General features: G+C 44.5%; 1 protein-coding gene across 1 annotated transcript; it reads right to left on the bottom strand.

Annotated features, from left to right (window-relative positions):
* Window positions 1-5778: 5778 nt before the first annotated feature.
* Window positions 5779-20642, bottom strand: diras1b (DIRAS family, GTP-binding RAS-like 1b). The gene is made up of 3 exons (XM_053845373.1): window positions 20410-20642; window positions 9328-9668; window positions 5779-9081 (listed from the first exon to the last, which is right to left on the bottom strand). The coding sequence occupies exons 2-3, from the start codon at window positions 9634-9636 to the stop codon at window positions 8794-8796; spliced, it is 597 nt and encodes a 198-aa protein (XP_053701348.1). The 5' UTR covers window positions 9637-9668; window positions 20410-20642; the 3' UTR covers window positions 5779-8793.
* Window positions 20643-22534: the final 1892 nt, after the last annotated feature.

Genomic DNA, 22534 nt, shown 5'->3' on the forward strand with positions numbered 1-22534 from the left:
AGTTGATTTTTCAGCAGCCAGTTGATATTCCTATCAGTTATGTGGCTGGGTAAATTGGAAAGTGAAACTCTTATAAGCTTCTGGAGCCAACACTTGCGAGGAACCCAGGTCAGAGACATGAACTCCACACTGGAGAGGCTGGTTCTTCAGAATCCTCCGAGGTCTCCAGCACCTACAACACCATCACTAAAAGCTGGTGGACAAAGTGGTGGAGGACAACGTTCAGTTTGTGCTGGAGTAATGTAATGCTGGGGCTCCTCAGGGCACTGTTCACTCCCTGTATATTTCTGCCGGTATGTGGAGATCCAGCTCAACACCAGTGAGTTGGGAGTGGCAGACCCTCAGTGCCTGTCCAGGGGCAGGAGAGTGAAACTCCTACTCTGACTCCCACTAGAATAGAAGACCACACTCTGTCTGCAAGAAGACACTGTCCTGACTATTCTCCATATGGAAGTCCATGTGTTTCATCTCATTGAATGGTGTGGAGAGGTGATGTAGAGGACCAACCTTCCATATAAGTAGGTGTTCAGCACCTTCAGTGAGACTCAACACGCCATGGATCTTAATGCTCCTAATGTTCCTTTATACCAACATCTTGTGACTGCAACTGTTTCTCTGAAACACGGCGCTTTGTGGATGTTTACAAACTCAAGGCTTGAGGGCCAAATCTGGTCATATCATGGCCAACTATGGTTAAGAAGGAGTAGAAGACAACCTGAGGAATCCAACATTAGCCTTCAACCATCAGCCTCATTTGGGATTCCGTTGACTTTCATGCGATAATCTCTGCCAACTGTTCTTGACTTCCTTATTTTGCTTCATGTGCTGGGAAGCTCTGACAACATCAGTTACTGATCAATGAATTCTGACTTGATCTCGAACAAGATGGCGGGAATCTCCAGCTGTTCACAACATTCTCTTCAAAAAAATAATCAACTAACAAAAAAGATCTGACTCTTCTCAGGGACATGAAGCTTTTACATGATCCAGTCTCGGCGGTTTTCAAGGAAAATCAATTAGTTATAATTCATACTTTGGTCTATTGGTCATCAGAATATCGTGAAATGTTACGTTTCAGGATTTAATTGTGTTTAATTTGTTTAATTGAGGTAGCGCAAACAAACATTGCCACACAAAAAATGCTGGAAATTAAATGAAAAATGATTGACATGACTGAAAACCACACAACACATACTAAAAATCCCTCAAATATGTCATTAAATCAATGCTAACCTCTAGAGATGCTAATGCTACATTGGAATATTGTAAGTATGTAAGTACGTTTATAAATTAGAATTTTAATAAATGAGAAAAAGATGTGAGGAAAAAACAGACGACGTGTCGTGATTTCATTTTTGTTTTTAACTTCATTTGAATGATTTTTCTTTTACTTATAAAACACAGCGCTCATAGCACCGCTCGTCCACAGTGAGGCGCCCTCGCTCCTGCTCTGGCTGACTCTCCTCCTGGGAGCAGTGGGCCGCTCCTTCTATTCCTGGCTCCCAGGCCCGGTCCATACAAGCTTCCTCCCTCAGTCTCTGCTCCTCAGAGCTGCTGCCGACAACACAATCCTCTTCCACTCCTCATCCCCTCGTTCTACGCTTCTTTTTTCTCTTGTTTTTATTTGCCTCCACGCTCCTCTTCTCCCAAACATGATCCTGTCCTCTTCCTCCTCGCTGCTGATGCTAGCCTCCGACAGCGCTCCTCCTCCTCCTCCTCTGCTTGAACAACATTCTCCCCATCTCCTCTGCAGAGTGACAGGCCTCTGACTCCCTCCTCCTCCTCCTCTCGCAGTGATTTGCTGACAGAGAGGGTTGACTTGAAATGTTGATGCTCTGAATGGAACCCTTCTCCTAACTGCTTATTATAACCACAGGAGGGCTATTTATAACTGCAGGACTGCATTGGCCTCATTTCCACAGATGCTGGAACTGATGCTGGAAGCTCACCTGTCCTCTTCATCGGCCCCTCGTCTTCCTCACGCATCCTCACACCCTCCTGCTGGACGGATGGCAGCAGCTGGGGGCTTTGTTTCTGCATATATTAGCGGTGGAAGCCCATGAGTCACGACTCAAAATGCTCACATACATAAATCAAACCAGCAGGGACCCACGCTAGAGATCAATGCTCAGCATAAAGGTGGAGTCAAGCTTAACATTTGAGGGGTGTTTAAGCTCAGGATCGGAGCAAGAGGGTCTCTGATGTGGGCATCCACACTCATACAAGATATGGGATTCTTCAGTGTAAATTCCCTCCTAGACTTGAGATTTCTGACTTCACACTTCCTCTACTTGGGTTAAAACATGAAGCATTGTGTGCTAGTGTGTAGCTTTCTTAGCATCAGCAAAACGGTGCCATAGAACACGCAGTAAATCGGCCATTCTGAGCGCTACACTGCAGTAGCAGTATGAATACTTGGAGTAAAGCAGACCTCAGACCAAGATGAGGTTTGTTCTAGTGAGGAGGCACTAGGGGGCTGCAGCCGTGAGTGTGGGATGGGACTCTCATCATGACTCGGGGGTCCCAGGTCTCAGGTAGAGCCATGCTTCTGCACCGTCACCCAGTGAAGCAGCAGAGAGTGCAGCCTGTCGCAGCGCATGTCCTGCCAGCCAGGGTCACGCCGACGACAGCCATCCACCACGTCATGCCGTCTCCATGGCAACCGAGCGGGGCTCAGCGAGCTGACGTGGAAAGGGTTAAGAAAGAGGAGGGTGAGGAGGAGTGTGAATTCTGCATGGTGAAGCTGATGTGTGGACGCGCACACACAAGGGTGACTCGCCGACGCTCCTCCAAATGCTGATTCTTTCCACCAGGCTTCACATGGTTCCTTCAAACAGCGGTTGCTGAGATGATAGTGACGGCTGGAGCTGAGAGACGCCTGCAGTGACCAACCACAGATGAACGGTTGAGATGGAAAGATGGAAACGTATTCACCAAAACAATGATTCCATTCATGACTCGGAAGTGAGTTCAACATGGCCGACGTGGGTCCACATGCTACGTGTAGGTTTTTGGTCCACTTGACTAGTCTGCAACAGGGAGTTTCCCTTGGTGCCAGCTTTGTTTCATCATGTTGTGCATCATCACACTCAGAAACAAGTCTTCAACACAAGTCTCTCATCTCTACTCCTCCAGAGACGCCACTGTATCTGCATCTGTTTAGTTTACTTGTGTAATGATGCCATTAATCTTAAGAGTTATTCCACATGAAACAGTTTTGTGTTCTGCTTTCTCTCAATTCAAACTGACAGCTGTATATATATTGGACAAAATAATGGAAACACCTTAAAGCTTTTTTAGGTTTAAGGTGTTTTCATTATGTAATTAATACAACAAAAAATATATATTATATATAATATATATATATTTTGATGACTGAACCTTTGTAAGTGCAGGAGTTCCTGGTCCACTGATCACACTGATGCAAAAGACACGTGGCAGAAGGATGATAACAACAACAACAAACATGGAGGAATCCCTGAACAAAAGCAAACAAAAGTGTCTGTTTGCTTTTGTTCAGGGATGTTTTTTCGCTACACAATGGCCAGGGTTTCCACTACTCTGAATGTACTTCAAATTCTTATAAAATTGAAATTCTTGTACAAATACTTTCAAGACATTAAAAGAGCTTTAGTTTAAATAAGGTGATATAAAAACTTGAATGTAGCCACCATCGTGATTTATTGTGCTGTTGTCAAAGTGATGCAAAATAAAAAATATTTTGTTGTTTAAATGTATGTATGAGTCCATCATTTGATTCAGTAACATAGTGGATTCTTGTGGCAAATATTCTTATACTATTAAACTTGCAGTTTAATGTGCTTGTTATGGTGCAATATTTTTAACATTTAATAGGAGCAAAAATCATTTTCCTGATCTGAATTACACATAATTTCCAGAGACAGAGAAATAAACCCTTGAACCAAAAGACCTTGAGTTACGTATGGAAAATAAAGGCCCTTTGTCCGAGTGGCCACGCGCCCAGAAGGCAGCGGTAGATGGTGATAAAAAAAAAAAAACCAGTGTGATGAAGAAAGTGAAAAAAGCAGACTGAAGCAGAATCGTCATTTTTATTAGGAAAATCATTTTGCAGATAAGATTATTATAATCATCATCATGATCTCTATATATATATATATTCCGAGGATGCATTAGCACAGTATATCTTATAGGAAGACTATTGCTAGAATAAATATCTATACATCGTTTTAAAAAAAAGATTTCAGACAGAAGAAAAAAAACGCTTTACAAAACAAAGTGCTGAAAGAAATCCGCCGGTTGCAAACAGAGAATCAGTCAATGCTGCGATATATGGAATGGGTTCTGAAAGAAATACAGAGATGATTCACAGTTTGTGTCCTTGTTCTCATGCTGGCTGGAACACCGATGGGGACCATGCAGGAATGGCGGGCTACGGAACCACAGAGTCCAGACACTCTGGCGTCACGCCCCGAATCAGCGATCAGGGGACTAGAGAGGATCTTGTTTTTTACATGTCACCGTGCAGCACACACACACCTGTTTCTCTATCCTCGTGGGGACATGTGAGGACCTCTCATAACCCTTTCCCCAGCCTCTCACCTTAAGCTTACCTATCCAAAACAAATTATAATGATCCAGTTATTTTTAACTTTTAACTCTCAAATTGAGGATTAACCTCGTGACCCACAAGTGTGAGTGGTTCCAAAAACGGTCCCCACAGGTATAGCTACACCAGGCTCACACACACTCTCTCTCTCTCTCACACACACACAGGCTGCCCGAGGAGTCACTTCAGCGTGAAAACCAGACCTCTGTTTTCGCAGCTCCACAAGACCCTCCCATCAGCGGGACTCTGTCGGGCCCTGAACCATGAATCATCACATGTAACACCTGTGCCACAGTTTAACACAATGAAATGCATCTGACCAGAAGCTTGGATTTCCAGCTCAGGTTAACATGTAGAAAGACTGTTAAGATAAGAATGAGCAAATAATAATGATAATAAGTGTAAATTGGGGGAAAAAAATAATGACTAAATTCCAAATATAATATTACGGCTAGAGATAGTGTATTTCATTGTGTTAAATGGTGACGTGTTCACATGGCGGCGTGTAAAAGTGAATCTTAAATGACCCTTCTGCTGAGGTGTTTTTCACTTCCTCCTCTGTGCAGTAAGCTCCTAACACTATTTACAGCTATCTACATGCAGACGAGAGCAGGTCGGCCTCCTGATGCGACGAGTTGTTGACGCAAAACTAACCAACAGCCTCTGACACACGAGGAATGAAGGTGGCTGCAAGTGCACATGGTGAACACACACACACACACACACACGGATGGATACGAGACCAGGCAGCCATGAGTGTCCCGGCTGCTTCACTCTCTCACAGCACATATGCAGGCGGCCCTTCTGCGGCTTTGTTTCTATTCATAGCGCACCACCTCCACTTCCACGTCCCTACTGCGTCTCTGTGTTCCACCCCGCTGGATCGGGTTTCACACACCTGTGGACGCCGCGCCAGACAAACATGCTTACGATCGGCGCGCTGTGACCTCTAGCCTCTGCAGGGGAGTAAACATGTGACGTGTCCTGGTGCTCTTTTTTTAATCTTCATCCAAAACTTGATTTAAATGCCAAAAACATTACCGTTGTCTAAAACTGTAGTTAAACAAGGAAACATTTAGCAGGTCTTTTCGTTTTTCCCTCTTTGTCCAAAACTTTATTTAAACCCTGAAAACATTAGGCAGCTAATATTTCTTTCTCATTGTCTAAAACTTTATTTAAAGAACAAAAATTTCGTCCAAAGCTTTATTTAAATGCCAAAAACATTATCATTGTCTAAAATTTTAGTTAAACAAGGAAATGTTCAGCAGGTCTTTTAATTTATTTCCTCTTTGTCCAAAACTTAATTTAAATCCTGAAAACATTAGGCAGCTGATACTTCTTTCTCTTTGTCTAAAACTTTATTTAAACAGCTAAAACATTTCTCAGTTTTTTTTTTAAATCCCTGCCCAGAACTTTATTACAACAAAAAATTTAGCAGTTCAGATTGTTTTCCTTTTGACTAAAACCTTATTTAAACAACAAAAACTTCCAAAGCTTTATTTAATATACAGGAGTTTATGATTTTTACCCTCAAACCCTAACTTCACTTAAAAAGATTTGGCTGGCATTTATCATCTGCCAACGATAATAAATATTAGTATTATTCAGATTGTTGTGCCTCAAGTGTCCATACCAAGGCACTCCTCTTTCTCCTGAAAAAAAAGGGGGTCAGTTATGTACGCAACTTTAACTTGATGATAAAGTATCTTCCAAATGAAATCTCCCAGAAGGCACCTCCTTCATGAACTCCTCGCAAACTCAGCAGCCAGCAGAAAAGTTTACTTCACTTAAAGGAACAGCAGGAGGTGACTGGTTCCGTAGACCAGGGCGCTATGAGCTTCGACAACATCCGTATCAGGTGCCCCGATTTGAGTATGGTTTACTTTACGATCAGATGTGCAGTTGTTGACCAAGCCTCGCTCACAATCGTGTGGCAGAAGTTTGGCATGAAACGTAATCCAAACGTTTGCACCTCTTGCCCCGCCCCCACCCTGACGTTTGTGTTCAGTTTTCTCTGACGGTGGGTTCGACCCAGGACAAGCTGAGCACCGGAACACAGTGAGTGACACTATGATCATGATGAACCAAACATGAGCATCCCTGCCATGGAACAGGTAAAGGGTTCAGTCCAACAACCACACAGCACACTGTTTAACAAACTTGGCCTTGGAAAAAAAAACCCCTATTGATACGTACAGTATTCACATTTCTGCTAATATCTGATAGAAGTGGATGTGTCAAATACAGTATATGATCAGTAAGTAGCTGTATATCACAGTACATAGCAACATCAAACCTCTGACTGTCACAAGAGAATTGTCTTTACATGGGTAACATCTTACTTGAAGTTCTGTCGACTACCGTATTTACATTACGTACAAGCGGACGTGAAGAGCGGAAAGAAAAATGGACGTTTTACATGCAGATTAATAAGCAAGTGTTCAAGTAAAATGTCACCCTAAAGTGCCCAGTTGTTGATTCTGCTGCACACATGTAGAGACTAACAAGAACTGTGCTTTTTTTTTAAAGTAAAGACACACAGTTAAAGGGTTAAATATGTGTCTTAAACAGTACAGGGGAACCCTGCAGCTGAGTCACCAATTGAAGGAGGAGAAATGTACAGACTGGTGGTGAAAGCAAGGGGATGGCGGCGTGACCCTGGTGTTCAGCAGAACCACACATTGTGCCGCACGGCCGACAAACAAAAACACGAGAGGTGACTGTTCGGAGAGACCAAGAAACATGTATATAGAGCTATATTCTTATAAACATATGCAAAAAAATAATCCGGAATATATTTTGGTAAAAAGAAATTTGTGCTTTTGTCAGACCTGTGTTAGAGAGTGCTGGGTTGGAGGAGAAAAAGTAGCTTCCGTCGTGTGATTGTAATATAAAGTGCAATGTGAAGGCAAGAGCCTTGTGTGATCCGTGAGAATGAGTGTGTGTGTGTGTGTATCAGAGGCGACACTTACATGGACAGCAATGATCCAGACTTTTCGGACCTTAGTGCTGAAACATTTCTATAGTGTTGGTGAGGATTAAGATGGGACTCCACTCTGGATGAGGAATGCCTCTGTGTTTCTGTTCGTGTTCATTTGAGGGCAAAGGAAAAACCTGAATTATAAGTTCACTTCCGATGTGTTGGAATTCAAGAATAAAGTCTGTCAAATGTGTTTTTATGGGGATAAATATTAATTTTTTCTGATGCAAAATATATTTGAATAAACAAGAAAGATGTAGAAATAGTTTATAAAAATTGACAAAAAAAGAACTATTCTAAAATCAGAAAAAAGGGACTGAAAGGCATGTGTTTATGCTGACATATGGGAAAATCTAAGCCCAGATGTTCGCAATTGTATTTTCCGGTTCAACAACAATTTGAAAAAAAAAGCCCAAACCTTTATTTAACTGCTACTGTAGTTGTCATTGCTGTCCGCGTAAACATCTGCTTCCAAACTAGCGTGACCTGAAAAAAGCTAAAAATGAAGTGATGTCGGTTACATGACATAATCTGCAGGGTTAGATTTTACATCCATCTCTCTTCACTGTGTGCTTTTTGTTTCAAAACGGTTAGAACCTCTGGTGGAAATAGGAGCGACACTGACATTCGTCCTCATCTTCCGGCTCCATCTCAAGCATCAGAGAAGATGCGGAGCCCCGAACCAGCTTCTGCAGATGTTCACCAGATTTTAAAAGGATTGTTGCGTAGTAACAGTGCAGGACCACAGGAGGCGCTGTCACGATGGAGATGAGGCCCCCCTCGCTGTGATCCTCTCAGGAGCTTCATCCCGTGGTACTGAGATAATCCATGGTCCTGTACAGAGCGATGCATCTCCGTTTCTTCACCACCTGTGTGTGCTAGCAGTCCCAGACCTTCTCGTCCTGAGCAGACCACGAGACTAAACTGAGTTTCTACAGATGGATCATTCTCTATGTTTGATATGGAGATGGCCGGGAAGATGCTGGGTGGATGTGGAAGAAGGTGGGGGTAATCTTTCAACCTTCACCTTCAGTAGTCTGGAAGGCTGCGAAGAGAAGTCTCCACCACGAGCTGCTGCAACTCCGTCTGATTCATACTATTTCATGAACACAGCAGCACTGAAGCTGAGGAGGATGAAGATGATGAGTTTCCCAGTGCTTCCCAAACATGACCATGAGTCCTTCCTCATCCTCCTCTTCCTCCGCCGGCCTCCTCCTGGAGGACTTCACATGACGCTGCACTTCCCCTTCAGTCTCTCGGCGCGGGACTGCTTCCCCGAGCGCTTACCGTCGATGTTGAGGCTCATGTTCCTCTTCTTGTCCAGGTTGAGGAGCTCCTGGAAGAGCTCGGTCACGTTGTGGTTGGTCTTGGCCGACGTCTCCATGAAGGCGCACTTCCACTGGTTGGCCTGGGCCTCGCCGTCCTTGGTCTCCACTTCCCGCAGGGTCTCGTCGCTTTTGTTCCCCACCAGCATGATGGGAATGGACTCCACGTTGCCCTTTATGGCCAGAACCTACGAGAGGGAGGAGACGTGTAGACGTAAGGAGCCGACATCTCACGCTAGCAAGGGCCTATCTTTATTTCTCTTTACTTTCTATCCTTGTGGGGACATTGGGAGGTTTCTCATTGCCATAACGCTTTCCCCAGCCTCTCACCCTAAACCTAACCATCCAAAACAAATGGCAAAACATTTCAGGTTTTCATCTCACGCTAGCAAGGGCCTAGCTACTTCAACTTCTCTCTCAGGTGGCGCACGCACCTGTTGATAAATGGGCTTCAGCTCCTCCAGCGACTGCTTGCTGGTGATGGAGTAGACCAGGATGAAGGCGTGGCCCTTGGAGATGGAAAGGCGCTGCATGGCGGGGAACTGGTGGCTCCCTGTGGTGTCGGTGATCTGGAGCGTGCACACGCTCTTGTCGCAGCTGATCACCTGGCGGTAGGTGTCCTCCACCGTGGGGATGTAGGTGTCCCTGAACGTCCCCTTCACGAAGCGCAGGACCAGGGAGCTCTTCCCCACTCCCCCGGCCCCGAACACCACCACGCGATAGTCGTTGCTCTGCTCCGGCATGCTGCCCCCTCAGGCTTCAGAGAGTGTGACACCTGCAGCAGAAGAGAGCCTTTCTTACTGTGTAATTACGACCAGTAAAGAGGCTGCCGATGAAGCGCTGCCTCGTCCGAGCGCCAGCCAGAATTTAAATGAGAGGAGATGAGGCTGGTTTCGCTCCAAGATTCTTTAATCAATACCATTTGCGGAGTCACACTTTTCCATTTCTCAGACAAAACTTTTCTCTGGAACTCATCATTTACCAACTTGCGGAGGCGCAGAGAACAGAGCTGAACGCCCTTCTCACACCACTTCAGACCCAGAATGGAGAGAGAACGGGCCGGCGTCGACAAGAAGGTCCGCCATGAGCTCAACCCAGTGACTGCTGAGAACCAAACACAAATGCACATGACGACCAAACTCTTTCAATCGCACTGTGAAACGACAAAAAAAAGCCATCGCCCCTCCAGTTCTGCAGCTGGTGATCAGTACCTGCTGCATTATTTATTCCGGACTCTCTCTCAGCTCCATAACCAGACGCTCCTTCTGCGGCGTGATCATGCGCGGCGCCGTAATGAAACAGCAAATTGACATCAATACTGAATGGGATAAGTGGATTTCTGTCACGCTCGCACCGCTGGAGCCCACTATTGATGACAGGCTGCTCCTTTTGCTTGTAATTGCACAGTCAGGTTCAAGATAATATCAGTCAAGGAGTTCAACACAAATGGAGGAGGGCCTCTTGAGTTTTATGGCCGATCTATACTGCAGGTCTGCGTCACAGTGTTTTATATCCCTGCGGAGCAAATGGACGCCAGGGATTTATAGCGGGCTGCTGCTGCTGCTGCTGGTGTTTCCTTGAGCAAGGTGGAATCATTCCAGCACACAACTTCATATCAGTGGTGTCACTTAATCCCAATTGATCTCAACGGGTTTTTTAACTAATAAGAAACTATGAATGATCACAAAAGAAGAGGGATTTTATTGATCATTTTTCGAATGTAAGCCAGAGAAAAGATTTGTCTGGTCAGCACTTCACACGGCAACAAATTCCGTGTATGTTTCCAACTCCACAAACTCAGCAGTTGCTCCTTGTCTCCGGGGAACTGAGGCAGATTACTAATCTGCAACTTCCCTGCTCATCAGGCTGCAAGGTCTAATGAGGGCATCAGTCACAGTGGAGGGTTCAACTCCCAACTGTCGGGGACAAGCAACCTCTGCTGACGTTTGCTGGGTGTCCACTTTTATCGGTCGCTTGTTAATCAACCCCATTTTTTTTTTTTTTTTCGCGGCCGGCATCAAACTGCGCTGCAACACTCAACACCTCACTGTTCAGAGAAATAGAAGTTAGATTTACCCTGCATTTATATTTGGTTTTAGATTAATTTATTTATTTCTCAAGTCACAGTGAATTTAAATATATATTTTTTTCTCAGCTACAGTTGTGAAGGTTGATATTGTGGGCATGTTTCCTCACACACCTGCACTCAAAAAAAATGCATTTCGCGCATTTCAGGTTTCAGCTCCAGAAAAAGGAAGGAAGGGCTGTTTACATGGATATATTGAGATGAGATGATTGAGAAGCCAAGGCCTCCGCCCACGTGGTCCAGCTCCCCCCCACCTCGTCCCTGCTGGCTCATCAATAAAGTTATGTGTTTTTGATCGATGCTGCTGGAGTGTCTGCGCCTCACCAGTCCCTCGCCATCACTGTTTATTTCGGCGACGGACTGGGGAATTCAGCTCCATGACAACCCTGCCGCCCTCAAAAACCCCGGCTCTGCTCCCTCCCCTCTTTGCTGGCACTAAAATTAGCTCCACTGTCTGCAAACGCAGGTAGAACCTCAGCCCTTTCCACTGCCACTTGCCCTTGAGAGTTTAGCGCCACGCCTCCTGAATCTCGGCCCATCGCTCGGCGGCTCTTGTTTCACTCAGCACCAGATGACTGCAGCGCCTTCCACGAATTAATGGTGGACGGTAAATGCAGCCAAACTCCATTAGCCGATAGCTTTGGCCATCTTGCTGCTGGAGGAAGAAAATGCGATGCAGCTTTTTTTCCCCCGGCTGCGAGGAAATGTCACCTTTTAGAAAAATATGCACATAATTTCCGTCAAGAGAGCCACTTACGCACGGGCACAAAGCAAGCGAATCAGGCGACATCACTGCCTTTCAACAGATCAAGAGCGTCATTAAAACACGCGCGGCGGCGGTGTCTTGGCGGGAAGAATGCTGAGGATGAGGATGCTACGGGAGCAACAGATTTCTGCTGCAGTCATTTGTCAAGTCCACTGACTGTCAGCCATGCTCTTCCTGGCACCTCTGAGCACATGTGGAATCAAACACTCACCCTCTGTCTCAGACAGATGTGTGAGTGTGTGTGTGTATCTCAAGCAAACCTGTCACACGCTACAATGGTCTGACTGTTCACAGGCAGGAAACAACATTGTGTTTGTCAGTACAAACATTCCTCCTTTGCTGTCGAATTATATGGATAGATCTAGAAAGGCACTGTGACAGTGCAGACCTCCACCAAGGCTCCAAGATTTTTTTTGCCCTACAATTTTATTTCAAAATATTGTGTAATGACCTCAACAGAACAGCAGGTGGCAGCAGTGTCACAGAGCTCTTAGAACAAGAGGTGAAGAAGAGGCCAGCAGCGAATGTCACATTGCCATCTTGTTCTGGTTCATAGTTGGAGCTGATCATGTGACCACACAAATTTGCTCTTCCTAGTTTGACATTGTTTCAAGGTTGCTAAATAACATTGCCAGAAGCCAACCAACTTGGATGTGCCGACACCATGCAGCACCTCCCGACAAGCTCGACAGCCTATCAGGAATGAGCCTAACATATGGGAGAATATCATGGCAGAGAATTCCTTCCTTGGTTTGCCGTTTTTAGTCACATATATTGCATAATGGCTGAGCAGAATATTGTTTCTCTTCCACTATGAACCTTGATTTTACTAAAATATTTGTCATGAATTCAAAGCCTTCACCCAGAATGAAGAGCTTCTAGGGCAGATTTGGGCAAAGTTCGGCTCGCGGGCCATATACAGCCCGATGCCTGTATTTTTGTGGCCCATTTGACGTCCAAAACTATATGTCGTAATCTTTCTGCCTTTTTTTGTTCTCGTGCTTTTAGTCACCACCACCACTTCAGCAGTAAATATAGCATGTTCTTGTTTTAAGACTATTTTTTTTCGTCTTTTCATTTTTGTCTGTTTTTCTAGTTCCTCAGAATACACTGTAGTAATACTGAAAATATGTTTTGAAATAAATTGCCTTTTTATCTTGAACGTCTAGTGCACGGTTGATATATATTCAAATTAAGTGCATATAATATGAAATATTTCAATCTTCATGGTATATTTACACATTACATGTCATCTTCTTAGGCTCGTTTTGTCCCACTTAAGTATATATTTTGGAAATTTTTCCGCCATGTTTTGTAGTCATCGCTGTCTTTCCTTCGATGGTGGCTCCTCACAAACCCACCTCTGTTCTAGTGGGGGACAAATCCAAACTTTATGACAATAACAGCGAGATAAAAATGCATTGAAATGAACGGTAAACGGTGAGCGCATGAGACGCAAGGTCCGTTCAGCTCTGCTGCAGCGTCAGTCTCTGTCTTGCTAAAAGGCACAAAGGCAGAGCTATTTATGCCGCTCTGTGCTACCAGCCGTCCACCTCACCCGCTGATCCGTGATGCTCTCCGATGATAACACCTATCCCCGAGCTGGTGGGCTGCAGACGAAGCCCTAAATGATATTGAGCCGAGCAGCGGGGAGCAGAGTAAATTTAGGAGCAAGCGCCGACTGCACTGGCAGAGTCATGCTGCGAGAATCACACATTTGTGGGGAGAGGAAGGCTCAGTGCTGCCATATGCGTCAGATCTGAGCAGCTATTATATGTATTTTTGTCTCCCCCGGCTCCGTTTCTCAGCCCACCACATCCGTCATCTGGCTCTAGACTTCTGACTTCAAACTGAAACCCAGAGCTGGTCCTCCCCAGTTATGCTCTCCACCTTCCATCCATCCTGAGCCCACTTGCCTCGACCTGACCTCGCCCCCTTTCATCCAGTCAGACTTATCTTAAATCAGACAAGAGCTGCCTGACGTTTTGTCGTGGTGGTGAGATTATATTTTGGTTTCATCCAGAGAGATTATCAAAAGTGAAAGTCTTCTTCTGTAACATGTTCCCAAGACACAAGTGTTGCAGAGTGAAAGACTTGCTTGCTGTAGAAAACCCAAACTGAAAGAATAAATCCACAGTTCAGAGCTTGGCTTGCAGATATCCCACTTCAGCCACAGCAGAATGATGAAAATACAGTCTTGTTTTGGATTGCGCTCAATACCGCTAGCATGCCACCATGATGCATACACCCCGGGAGGGTCACCACGTGCCACATATAGACCACCAACTCACACCCCTATATCAGGGGTCTCACCCTGATCCACTAAAGAACAGCAGTGGGTGCCGGCCGATGACAGCCTTCAGACATTCCATAATGCACTGCAACAGTAAACGAAACCTACATGTAAGATTCGAATGAAATCAGCAATTCTGACTAAACAGGGTAAATAAAATCCAACCATTTTTAGGATCACAACTGAGAATATGCCCGTGTTTTGGCGCCCTTGAGCAAGTCCAACTCACCGCCACCACTGGAGCCTCAGTCCAACTCTGCTGCAGTTCTATCAACAGCTCAACCTGAGCTCTCATTATAGCTGGCTCATCCAGTTCTCAGTCTTCCAACGTGGGTTTCAGTTTTTGATCACTTAGTCTGCACTATTCAATAAGATAAAAACAAGCATTTCAAATCCCAACCTCCAAAATTCTGGATTTTCTGCAATTGATGTTTCAACCTGCGTCTCAGCGAAGAATGAAATTTGAAATAAGAAAAAGTGAATCGCAACAGAAGAGAAAGATGAATCGTCATTATTTTTTTATATCCGTGTGTTGCCTCATGAGTCACCTAATCTGTGCCATCTCTTTTCATCCACAATAGCCAGGCTGGCGTCATGTGACCCGCCACACAATGAGCACGCTGACGTCAGTCGGAATGCTCCTGCACAACAATGCAAAGAGGTCAGTTAGTGAAGCAAACACAGTGTCGACAGCCGTCTGTCATTTCCTCATATGAACCCAAATCTGCGAGCGACCAGATACTTTCTGGCGGATGACAGTATCGATGATAATCTGGGTGATCCCTTGACAGGATTACAGCGCAAATTAAAGTCTGGATTAATCAGATTTCTGGTCATCAGAGTGAACGTATTGGACACCTCAGATGTTCAGGTGCAACAAGATGAAATAACGTTTTTGTCGAACGCTCTGGTGTTGTGTTACTGAATAAAACATCAAGAAGCATCTAACTGAAAACAAGATGAAATGGCTTGGTAAGTCATTCAATATGCTGCAGTAGCCAGAAGGGTTTGGTGTTTTTGCACCTGATAATTATGTTCTGTGGAAGGCTGTCACCTTCTGATGATGTCACCATGCAGTTTCACATACCAATGTTTGTTTTCATTATAACATGGCTCAAATAAAAATATAATTTTAGTCCACATAAAATATTTATGTCCAGAAAAAGATCCCTGGGAATGGAGAATCTGCTTGCTTATCATTCCTCTATGGTCCAGTAAAATTCAATACAGTAGAGCAGTGACTCTTAACCATAGGGCCGGGGACCATGGTTGGGCCGTGAGCGCCTCCTAGAGGGCCGCTAGAGGGTTTTTTGTTTTACACCTTTGGGCCGCGAGATGCACAGTGGTAGCAGTAGTGTGTCACTGAATTGACTTGACAGCTGCAAATCTGTGATAGTTATGGAGAAGCAATGAATTAGAACATTTTGTGCCGATACTTTCATTTACTTACATCTTCTTTGGGGTTTAAGTAAAATATATTATTTGTACTTTATGATATTTAGACATGGATTTATTACATTTATATTATTCAGAATTTCATTTAGTTTTTCCAATTTTCTAAACAGTTTGCATCAAGTGTATTTTTTTCTTTAGTAAATTTCATGAGTATGACTTGCACCCGGTTCTGCTGCTGGTTGGACTTTTCGATGACAAATATCTTTGCAATGATCACATGGTTTCATGTCATTTCACAAGGTTGTGGTTTGTTTACGTGTGAGTAGATTAAACATGGTTGTTGATCACAAATAAAATCAAGAGTCATGAATCAGCGTATGGGCCAGGGCCTACTTGTTCTGGGAAAGGTGGGCCCCTAGAGCAAAAAGGGTTAAGAACCCCTGCAGTTGAGTGAGCAAAGGTTTAGTGGACGCCCGTGCAGTGACAGTGGAGTCATGGTTAGTGCGGTCCTGGACTGAGCTGAGCAGGTTGGTACCAACAGCACGACAACGGGGTCCAGTTCTCCAGTCACTAAGGAGAACGAAGAATGTTGCAGCACTCTTGTTTTTCCCATATCCAGAAGCAGCAGTTTATTTTTGCCTCACACAAACTTGCTTTCTTACGCCGTTGAAGTCGCGTCCTCTACTTTGTGTCGTAGGGAACAGGTCCGACTTCAGTGGAGGGTGATGAGAAGTGTTAATCTGTCTTGTGATTGAGTGCACTTCAACTCCGCGTGCTAGTGCGCCAGAGCCTACGAGAGATTGTAACTCTGTGGTCTTGGCTTAGTCGCTAATCATCAAGCTTAACCTCCTCTGCGCTCTCGGCCTGCCCGGCATTGACCCAATTCCCCAGACTTAAGTTACCAGCGGTCTCCCGATAAGACGACATGCACTCCAGATTAATGGAGCCCCTCAGATACAGAGCAACACACGGAGGTGAAGATCTTCTGCTGTCCTTGTCGCCACTCTCACCCGGAGCCGGGTCCAGACCAGGACAAACAAGGATCACAAGAGAAACAATGGAGCCAAAACAAAGCCGAAACAGAAGGAGAGGGAGCCGATTCAAATGTAGAGTCATTAAAGTGGACCTGACTCACTTTTGAGAGGTGAAGATGGAACACTGCAGCAGAGCAGTAAAAATGTACACTCCAATCTGATTGGACGAGACAGCATGTGACATGAGTGTCTGTAAAATCTGAGCACTATAATGCTGGTCCTCTGCAGTGTCATGCGACTGGTCGAGTTCAGCAGCGTGATGTGACCAATCTGTATTGGTGAGTCAGCATTTTAGGGTCAGCTCCTTGGGTGCTGAGGGTGTAGGTCGCCTGCCCTGTGAGGTAACCAACCCGCCTTCATCTCCACATTTCACCCTGATTCCACTCAATATTATAGGGATTTTTTTTTTCATTTTTCGCTTGCAAAACATTTGACAGGAGTAAAAACAAAAACTGTAAAGTAAAGCTAGTTAAGTATCAGGTTAGTGAGAAGTTTAATCTGAACTTCTCTATATTTTGACACAGTTTAGTCATGTGATTTGAATATATGAATGAATATTCCCACACTAGTTATTTATTAACGGAAAATGTTTTTTTTAAGAGTAGACTGGGATTAGATTAGATTAGATGGTGGAGGGTGAATAACCCAGACTGTGTGTTTCTGAAACATTTCTCGCACAGGGATTAGCGCTGCACGTCTGATTTAGTGAGACGCAGCTACCTGAAGCCAGACTGACACACCTCAGATGGATCTAAATTGGGGCCCTGCTGCAGCACCTCTTGAGCCGGAGTCACGTTAAACTATGAATGAAACGATTTCAGTCTTCTCTAACAAGCCAATTTCACAGCAACAAATAAGAGAAAAACTCTCAGGGAAAGCTCTGTGTCAGTCGATAATCCATCCTCACTGTGACATCTGGAAATCTGAAGTTAAGATTCTGCTGTTTACGGCCTGAAACACACTGTCAGAGGTACGTCGTGCCACAGGCTTCATACCTCTATTTCTGACATATTAATAAAAAATATTTAATCGCGATTAACTTATTTAATCGTTTTAATTTAATTGAACAGTTTGCTCTCCAGACAACAGGGAACCTTTGTAAGTGCAGGAGTTCCTGGTCCACTGATCACACTGATGCACAAGACACGTGGCACCTAGGATGAGAACAACAACAACAAACATGGAGGAATCCCTGAACAAAAGCAAACAAAACCATCTGTTTGCTTTTGTTCAGGGATGTTTTTTGCTACACAATGGCCAGGGTTTCCACTACTCTGAATGTACTTGAAATGCAATTCTTATAACATTGAAATTCTTATACAAATATTTTCAAGACATTAAAAGAGCTTTAGTTTAAATAAGGTGATATAAAAACTTGAATATAGCCACCATCCTGATTTATTGTGCCATTGTCCAACTGACAATGACTTGTCAAAATAAACTTTAATAACTAAATAATTTTATTCCAACATCAGTGGCACGTGTTCCAGGTGAAAACAATCCCAGTAGCTCCTGACATGGCTCCATATTTAACAGGGTTTAAGGGGAAAACACCTCCCTGCAGGCTCCTCAATAGTCAGGCTCACCCTGGACTGTCGTAAACAAGTGCACTGGTCATAATCTCACTGAGCTGCAGCGGAGCACAGGATGGGATGCTAGACGTCCGTGTCATTAGTCTTGGAGAGTGTATTAAGATGAAGCATGAGGCTGAACCGGGGAACCCTGAGAGGCTCCGTCTGCTTCTCCGTAAGACACTGCTAATGCCGGCTTCTCTCATCACAGGACACCTGCTGGACCGGTACCAGTTTCCACTCCTTCATATTCGTCTTCTACTTTGAATTATGGATGGAGATCTATTCTTGGAGGTGGAGTGGGCTGCGCGCTGACTGACGCACCTGCCTGCAGTGACAGATGGCCACGTGACGGCGCTTCTGCTCCGACTTCGCTTCTATTCTGCAGCTTTGTAATTCCACTTGATCCCAGTCTGGTACAAACGCAGGTGCTCCAAAGGAGAGGCGCGCGGGAATCCCTCGACACTGTGACGTCCTTGTGATGGAAGCAGCTGTGAGGCATGGCATCAATATTGATGGTGTTCATGGCAACTCTTCCAAGTGTATTTTGATTTTCACGTCTCACTCATGCCAGACAGGGCTCACTTGCATTCTCTGCTTTACTTCAGGACTAGACATTTATAATCAATCAATCACTTTATTTTAAAATACTATGCAACTCCTTCAGCTGAGATACGTGTTTGTTATATAGCGATAGATAAACATTGTTGTTATGAGAAATGCTAAGATACTGCTAAGCATTTATTATTATTCTATTTGGTCTTTACTTCATTGGACTCAATAAAAGCGCAGTGAGGCTTTAGTCCCTTAAATGAGCATAATGTCATCATTCCATTGTGTGGAAGCTAAACTGCTGACGCTATTATTTAATATAGTTGGCTGTGTGTATTGTTTATCATTTCAGGGTACTGGTATTATTCAATGTGACATTATTAAGGTAAGGAAGTACCCTCATAATGCAGCTGTTAAGATTTTTTTATGACAAATATTTTCATTTTATAAACACCTTATTTAAATATTCTCAATATAATAAAAGCAATAAATAAAATTAGAAAGTGTGGGGAATACATGACATTGAGACACTTTATCTCTATGTATTTTTTCAAATTATTTTAGGTCTATTTTGAGCAGCGCAATGTTAAACTGTCTATTACTTAGCTTAAAAAGAAAAACAAAGGGGGAGACCTAAAATAACTATTCAGTTGTATTTAGAATTCAAATGATAATATTATTTAAAAAAAAAAAAGTTTTGTTTTCAAACTCACGTGGGCCAAATAAATCCTGGGCCAAGGGCTGCATGTGGCCCCCAGGCCCCACTTTGCCCACCTCAATTTTAGCATCTCTCTGTGGCCACAAAACTCGCCAGGATTTCAGCATCACACCTGTGCACCACACCAGGAGGTAGAAAGTTTAGGGTGCTTATAACTACACTTCAGTAGTGGAGAGCCCACGGGTCCTCACCTATCCTCCATCACTGTGTGGCGCTCTGCTGCAGAACAGACAGCATAGCCTGTGCCATCCAAAATCTGACATCAGCAGAGAAACTAGCTTTATATTTCAGCCAGGTTAGAGCTCAAACACAACATCTACTGTATTGTTTACTGAACACAGTGTATCTTCTGACTGGCCCATCATCATCATCATCATCATCATCAGCGGTGACTGTGACTCACTCCTTTGTTCGTCTGCTCTTCTTATGCAACATCAATGACCACATTTTATACACACACATATGCATAAACACACAGAGGCTGTTTGACTCCTGCCATTAAACAGATGACTTACAGCTTTAATCGCAGGATCATGGATCCCTCTCCTCCTCCGTCCATTAGCACCAACACACACACACACACACACACACACACACACGCACACTGATGCTGTTCAATAGTTCCAAAAAGGCCTGAGCTCACCAACTACAGGACACACAACACGCTGGCCTGCATGAAGCTTCACACACACACACATATAGCACGACAGGCGGACATGGACGGATCCAGATGGAGGATTAAATTGGGTGTTTGCTACAGAAAATCAGTTCCCATACGTCACGCGGGCGTCATGTGGCAGTGAGGTTAAAAAAAAGGGCCATTACAGAGGTCCAGAGCCCCGCACTCCGCCCGCTTCATTCATAAATAGCAGAGGATCGCCATCTCGCAGCGGGGCCATCATTTCGCAGTACCTCCATCCCTCCCCCCCGCCCCCACCAAAGCAGCGGAATAATAATCCCCCCAGCCCCTCGCAAACACGTCTCCAATAGTCACCCCAAACGTGACTCACCATCGATAAGATCGGACGGTACGCGAAGACAATAGTGGCGAGCATCGTGTGCAGAAGCTGCGCCAAGCAGAGTGGCGCAGCATCCTCATACCTGGACCGTGAAGTGCGGCTCCGCTTCAGGCGTGTCCTTGAGTCAGACGGACCAGAAGACAAGCGACGCCCGAACACACGCGTCTTACAGCATTTTGGTTCATGGAGATGTCATGTCGGCCGGATGCGAGCAGCTTCTCTCTCTGACTGTCTCGCTCTCTCTCGCTCTCTCTCTCTCGCTCCCCGTGAGGACGTGGGAGGTTCTCTTCCTGCCCACTCCACGCGCACTTCCTTGTGGCTGGATGGCACCAATGAAGGACTCCAGCTCAGTCGCGATGACCAACGGGAGGACACACCCAGGACAGATGAAGAAGGGATCCTGAACTCCAATGTGTGATGTGTTTTATCCGGATTTCTTCACCACCATGATGAACCAGAGGCGTGTCTCTAATTCTCTGCTGAGAATATCGGACCAAATGTTTCATAAAACACATTGGATTGGTGGATAAATCACCACAGTTGTTGGCGTTTTTTCATAACTCCTATGTACAAACGCATTTATCATGTGTGATTTTCTCTTCTACTAATCCCCCTGGTGGCCCACAGAAGTTACTGAGGACTAAAACCGCCTTATGATTAGTTTCTGTTCTACCTATATCAAGACAACCCGCAACTTTTTTAACGTCCAACTTCCGGTCTGACAGGAAGTCACTGGACCAACGCCGTTGGTGGGAAACAGTAGCATCCACTCTATAAACTACACATGAACAAAGCTATAGTTGCAATCAATAAATTGCCTTTTTTAATCTTAGATTTTCAAATAATTTTGATGCACCCCCACTATTAATTCACGGTAGTATTTTCCTCTACCTTTTTCACTATTTTAAATATCTACATTTATATCTAATAGTACTTTCATTCATCAAAATGAGAACGATTTTCTATTTTTAGAAGGCAAAGACAATTTAAATTTGTTGAATATCCGAATCTGATTTAAATCTCATTATCTTATCTCGCTATTTTATTTAATTACAAAGTTCGTTAAGAAAAACCACTTTCCGATTACAATAATGGCACTTTTTTCACTTACCTAAAGAAAGCTGAGCTGGAAAACAAAAACAAATAATTGAATGAATGAATAAAAAAAATAAAGCATCGCTCATTTTGCTTAGCAAACTCTCATTCATTCGCGTGTGACGTCACTAGTGACGCGATCGCTTCTTTAACTGGCAGTAGGCACGTGACGTCATTAGCACGTCGTGTAGGGCGTGTGATCGCTTCAGTTTCAGCACCATGGAGAGAGTCCGGGCCTCAGCCAGGAGCAGATCACACACGGCTCAGTCAGAACCAGAGGAGAGACGACTGGGTCGATACCGCAGCACGCTCCCGAGTCCCCGGCTCGTAGTGGGAGGTCTGGGCTTCACTGCGCTTAATACTCGGTCCAACTGAAATACTGAGGCATGGAAGGCCCGTGGAGGATTCAGTGCAGGGACGCTCACTTCCTTTACATGTCTTAGCCTCAGAAACACGAGTGTTTGTCGGTCTCTATCGGTAGGATGTAGAACTACAGCCCAGTTTAAGGTACATGAGGTTCCGTTTGTGAAGCTTATGGCTTCCTGTTGTCCACTGAACCTAAGGATAAGATAGCTTTTGTTTATTGAAAGTTCAATAATCTTAATTCTTCTTCGTAGACAGAGGAGGGGGGCTCGGCTAGTGGCCCCATTCCCACTAAATCAAGCCCCCTCAACTGCTGATCCCCACCTGTCTCATCTCCAAGTCTCATCTCCAGTGAGGAGCTGGTGCTGAAGTGGACATTGCTCACACAATGTCAGCTACCGTCTCGTCTGCGGCTTCAAGTGGCCCGGGTCAGACCTCTATTTCCGCCACAAAGGGCCTCTATTAAGACCCGCTCAAGCATGTGCGCGGAGCAAACACATAAGATCTGGCTGGTTGGAGAGTCTGAAAGACACTTGAAGTGGGAGCAGGCATTTCATAAACAAATCAAGAGGCAGACTCTCAGGAAGAAGATGCTGGAAAACATTTAGGATTGTGCAGAATCATATGGAAATGTGATCTAACCCATTTAAGAACATTTGAAATTGAAGTTTATTGAAATATTTTTTGATGTATATCAACATCTGTATGCATATGCTAGTCGTGACAATATAAACTGATCCTATTGTAAA

The sequence above is a fragment of the Synchiropus splendidus genome, chromosome 16 (genome assembly GCF_027744825.2).
Source record: "Synchiropus splendidus isolate RoL2022-P1 chromosome 16, RoL_Sspl_1.0, whole genome shotgun sequence".
NCBI lineage: Eukaryota > Metazoa > Chordata > Actinopteri > Syngnathiformes > Callionymidae > Synchiropus > Synchiropus splendidus.

Excerpts from the sequence above, each read along its gene's own strand:
- diras1b (XM_053845373.1), bottom strand. The coding sequence starts at position 9,636 with ATGCCGGAGCAGAGCAACGACTATCGCGTGGTGGTGTTCGGGGCCGGG. Across the intron at positions 9,082-9,327 it reads TGAAGCCCATTTATCAACAG|GTTCTGGCCATAAAGGGCAA; the intron begins GTGCGTGCGCCA and ends TCCCTCTCGTAG.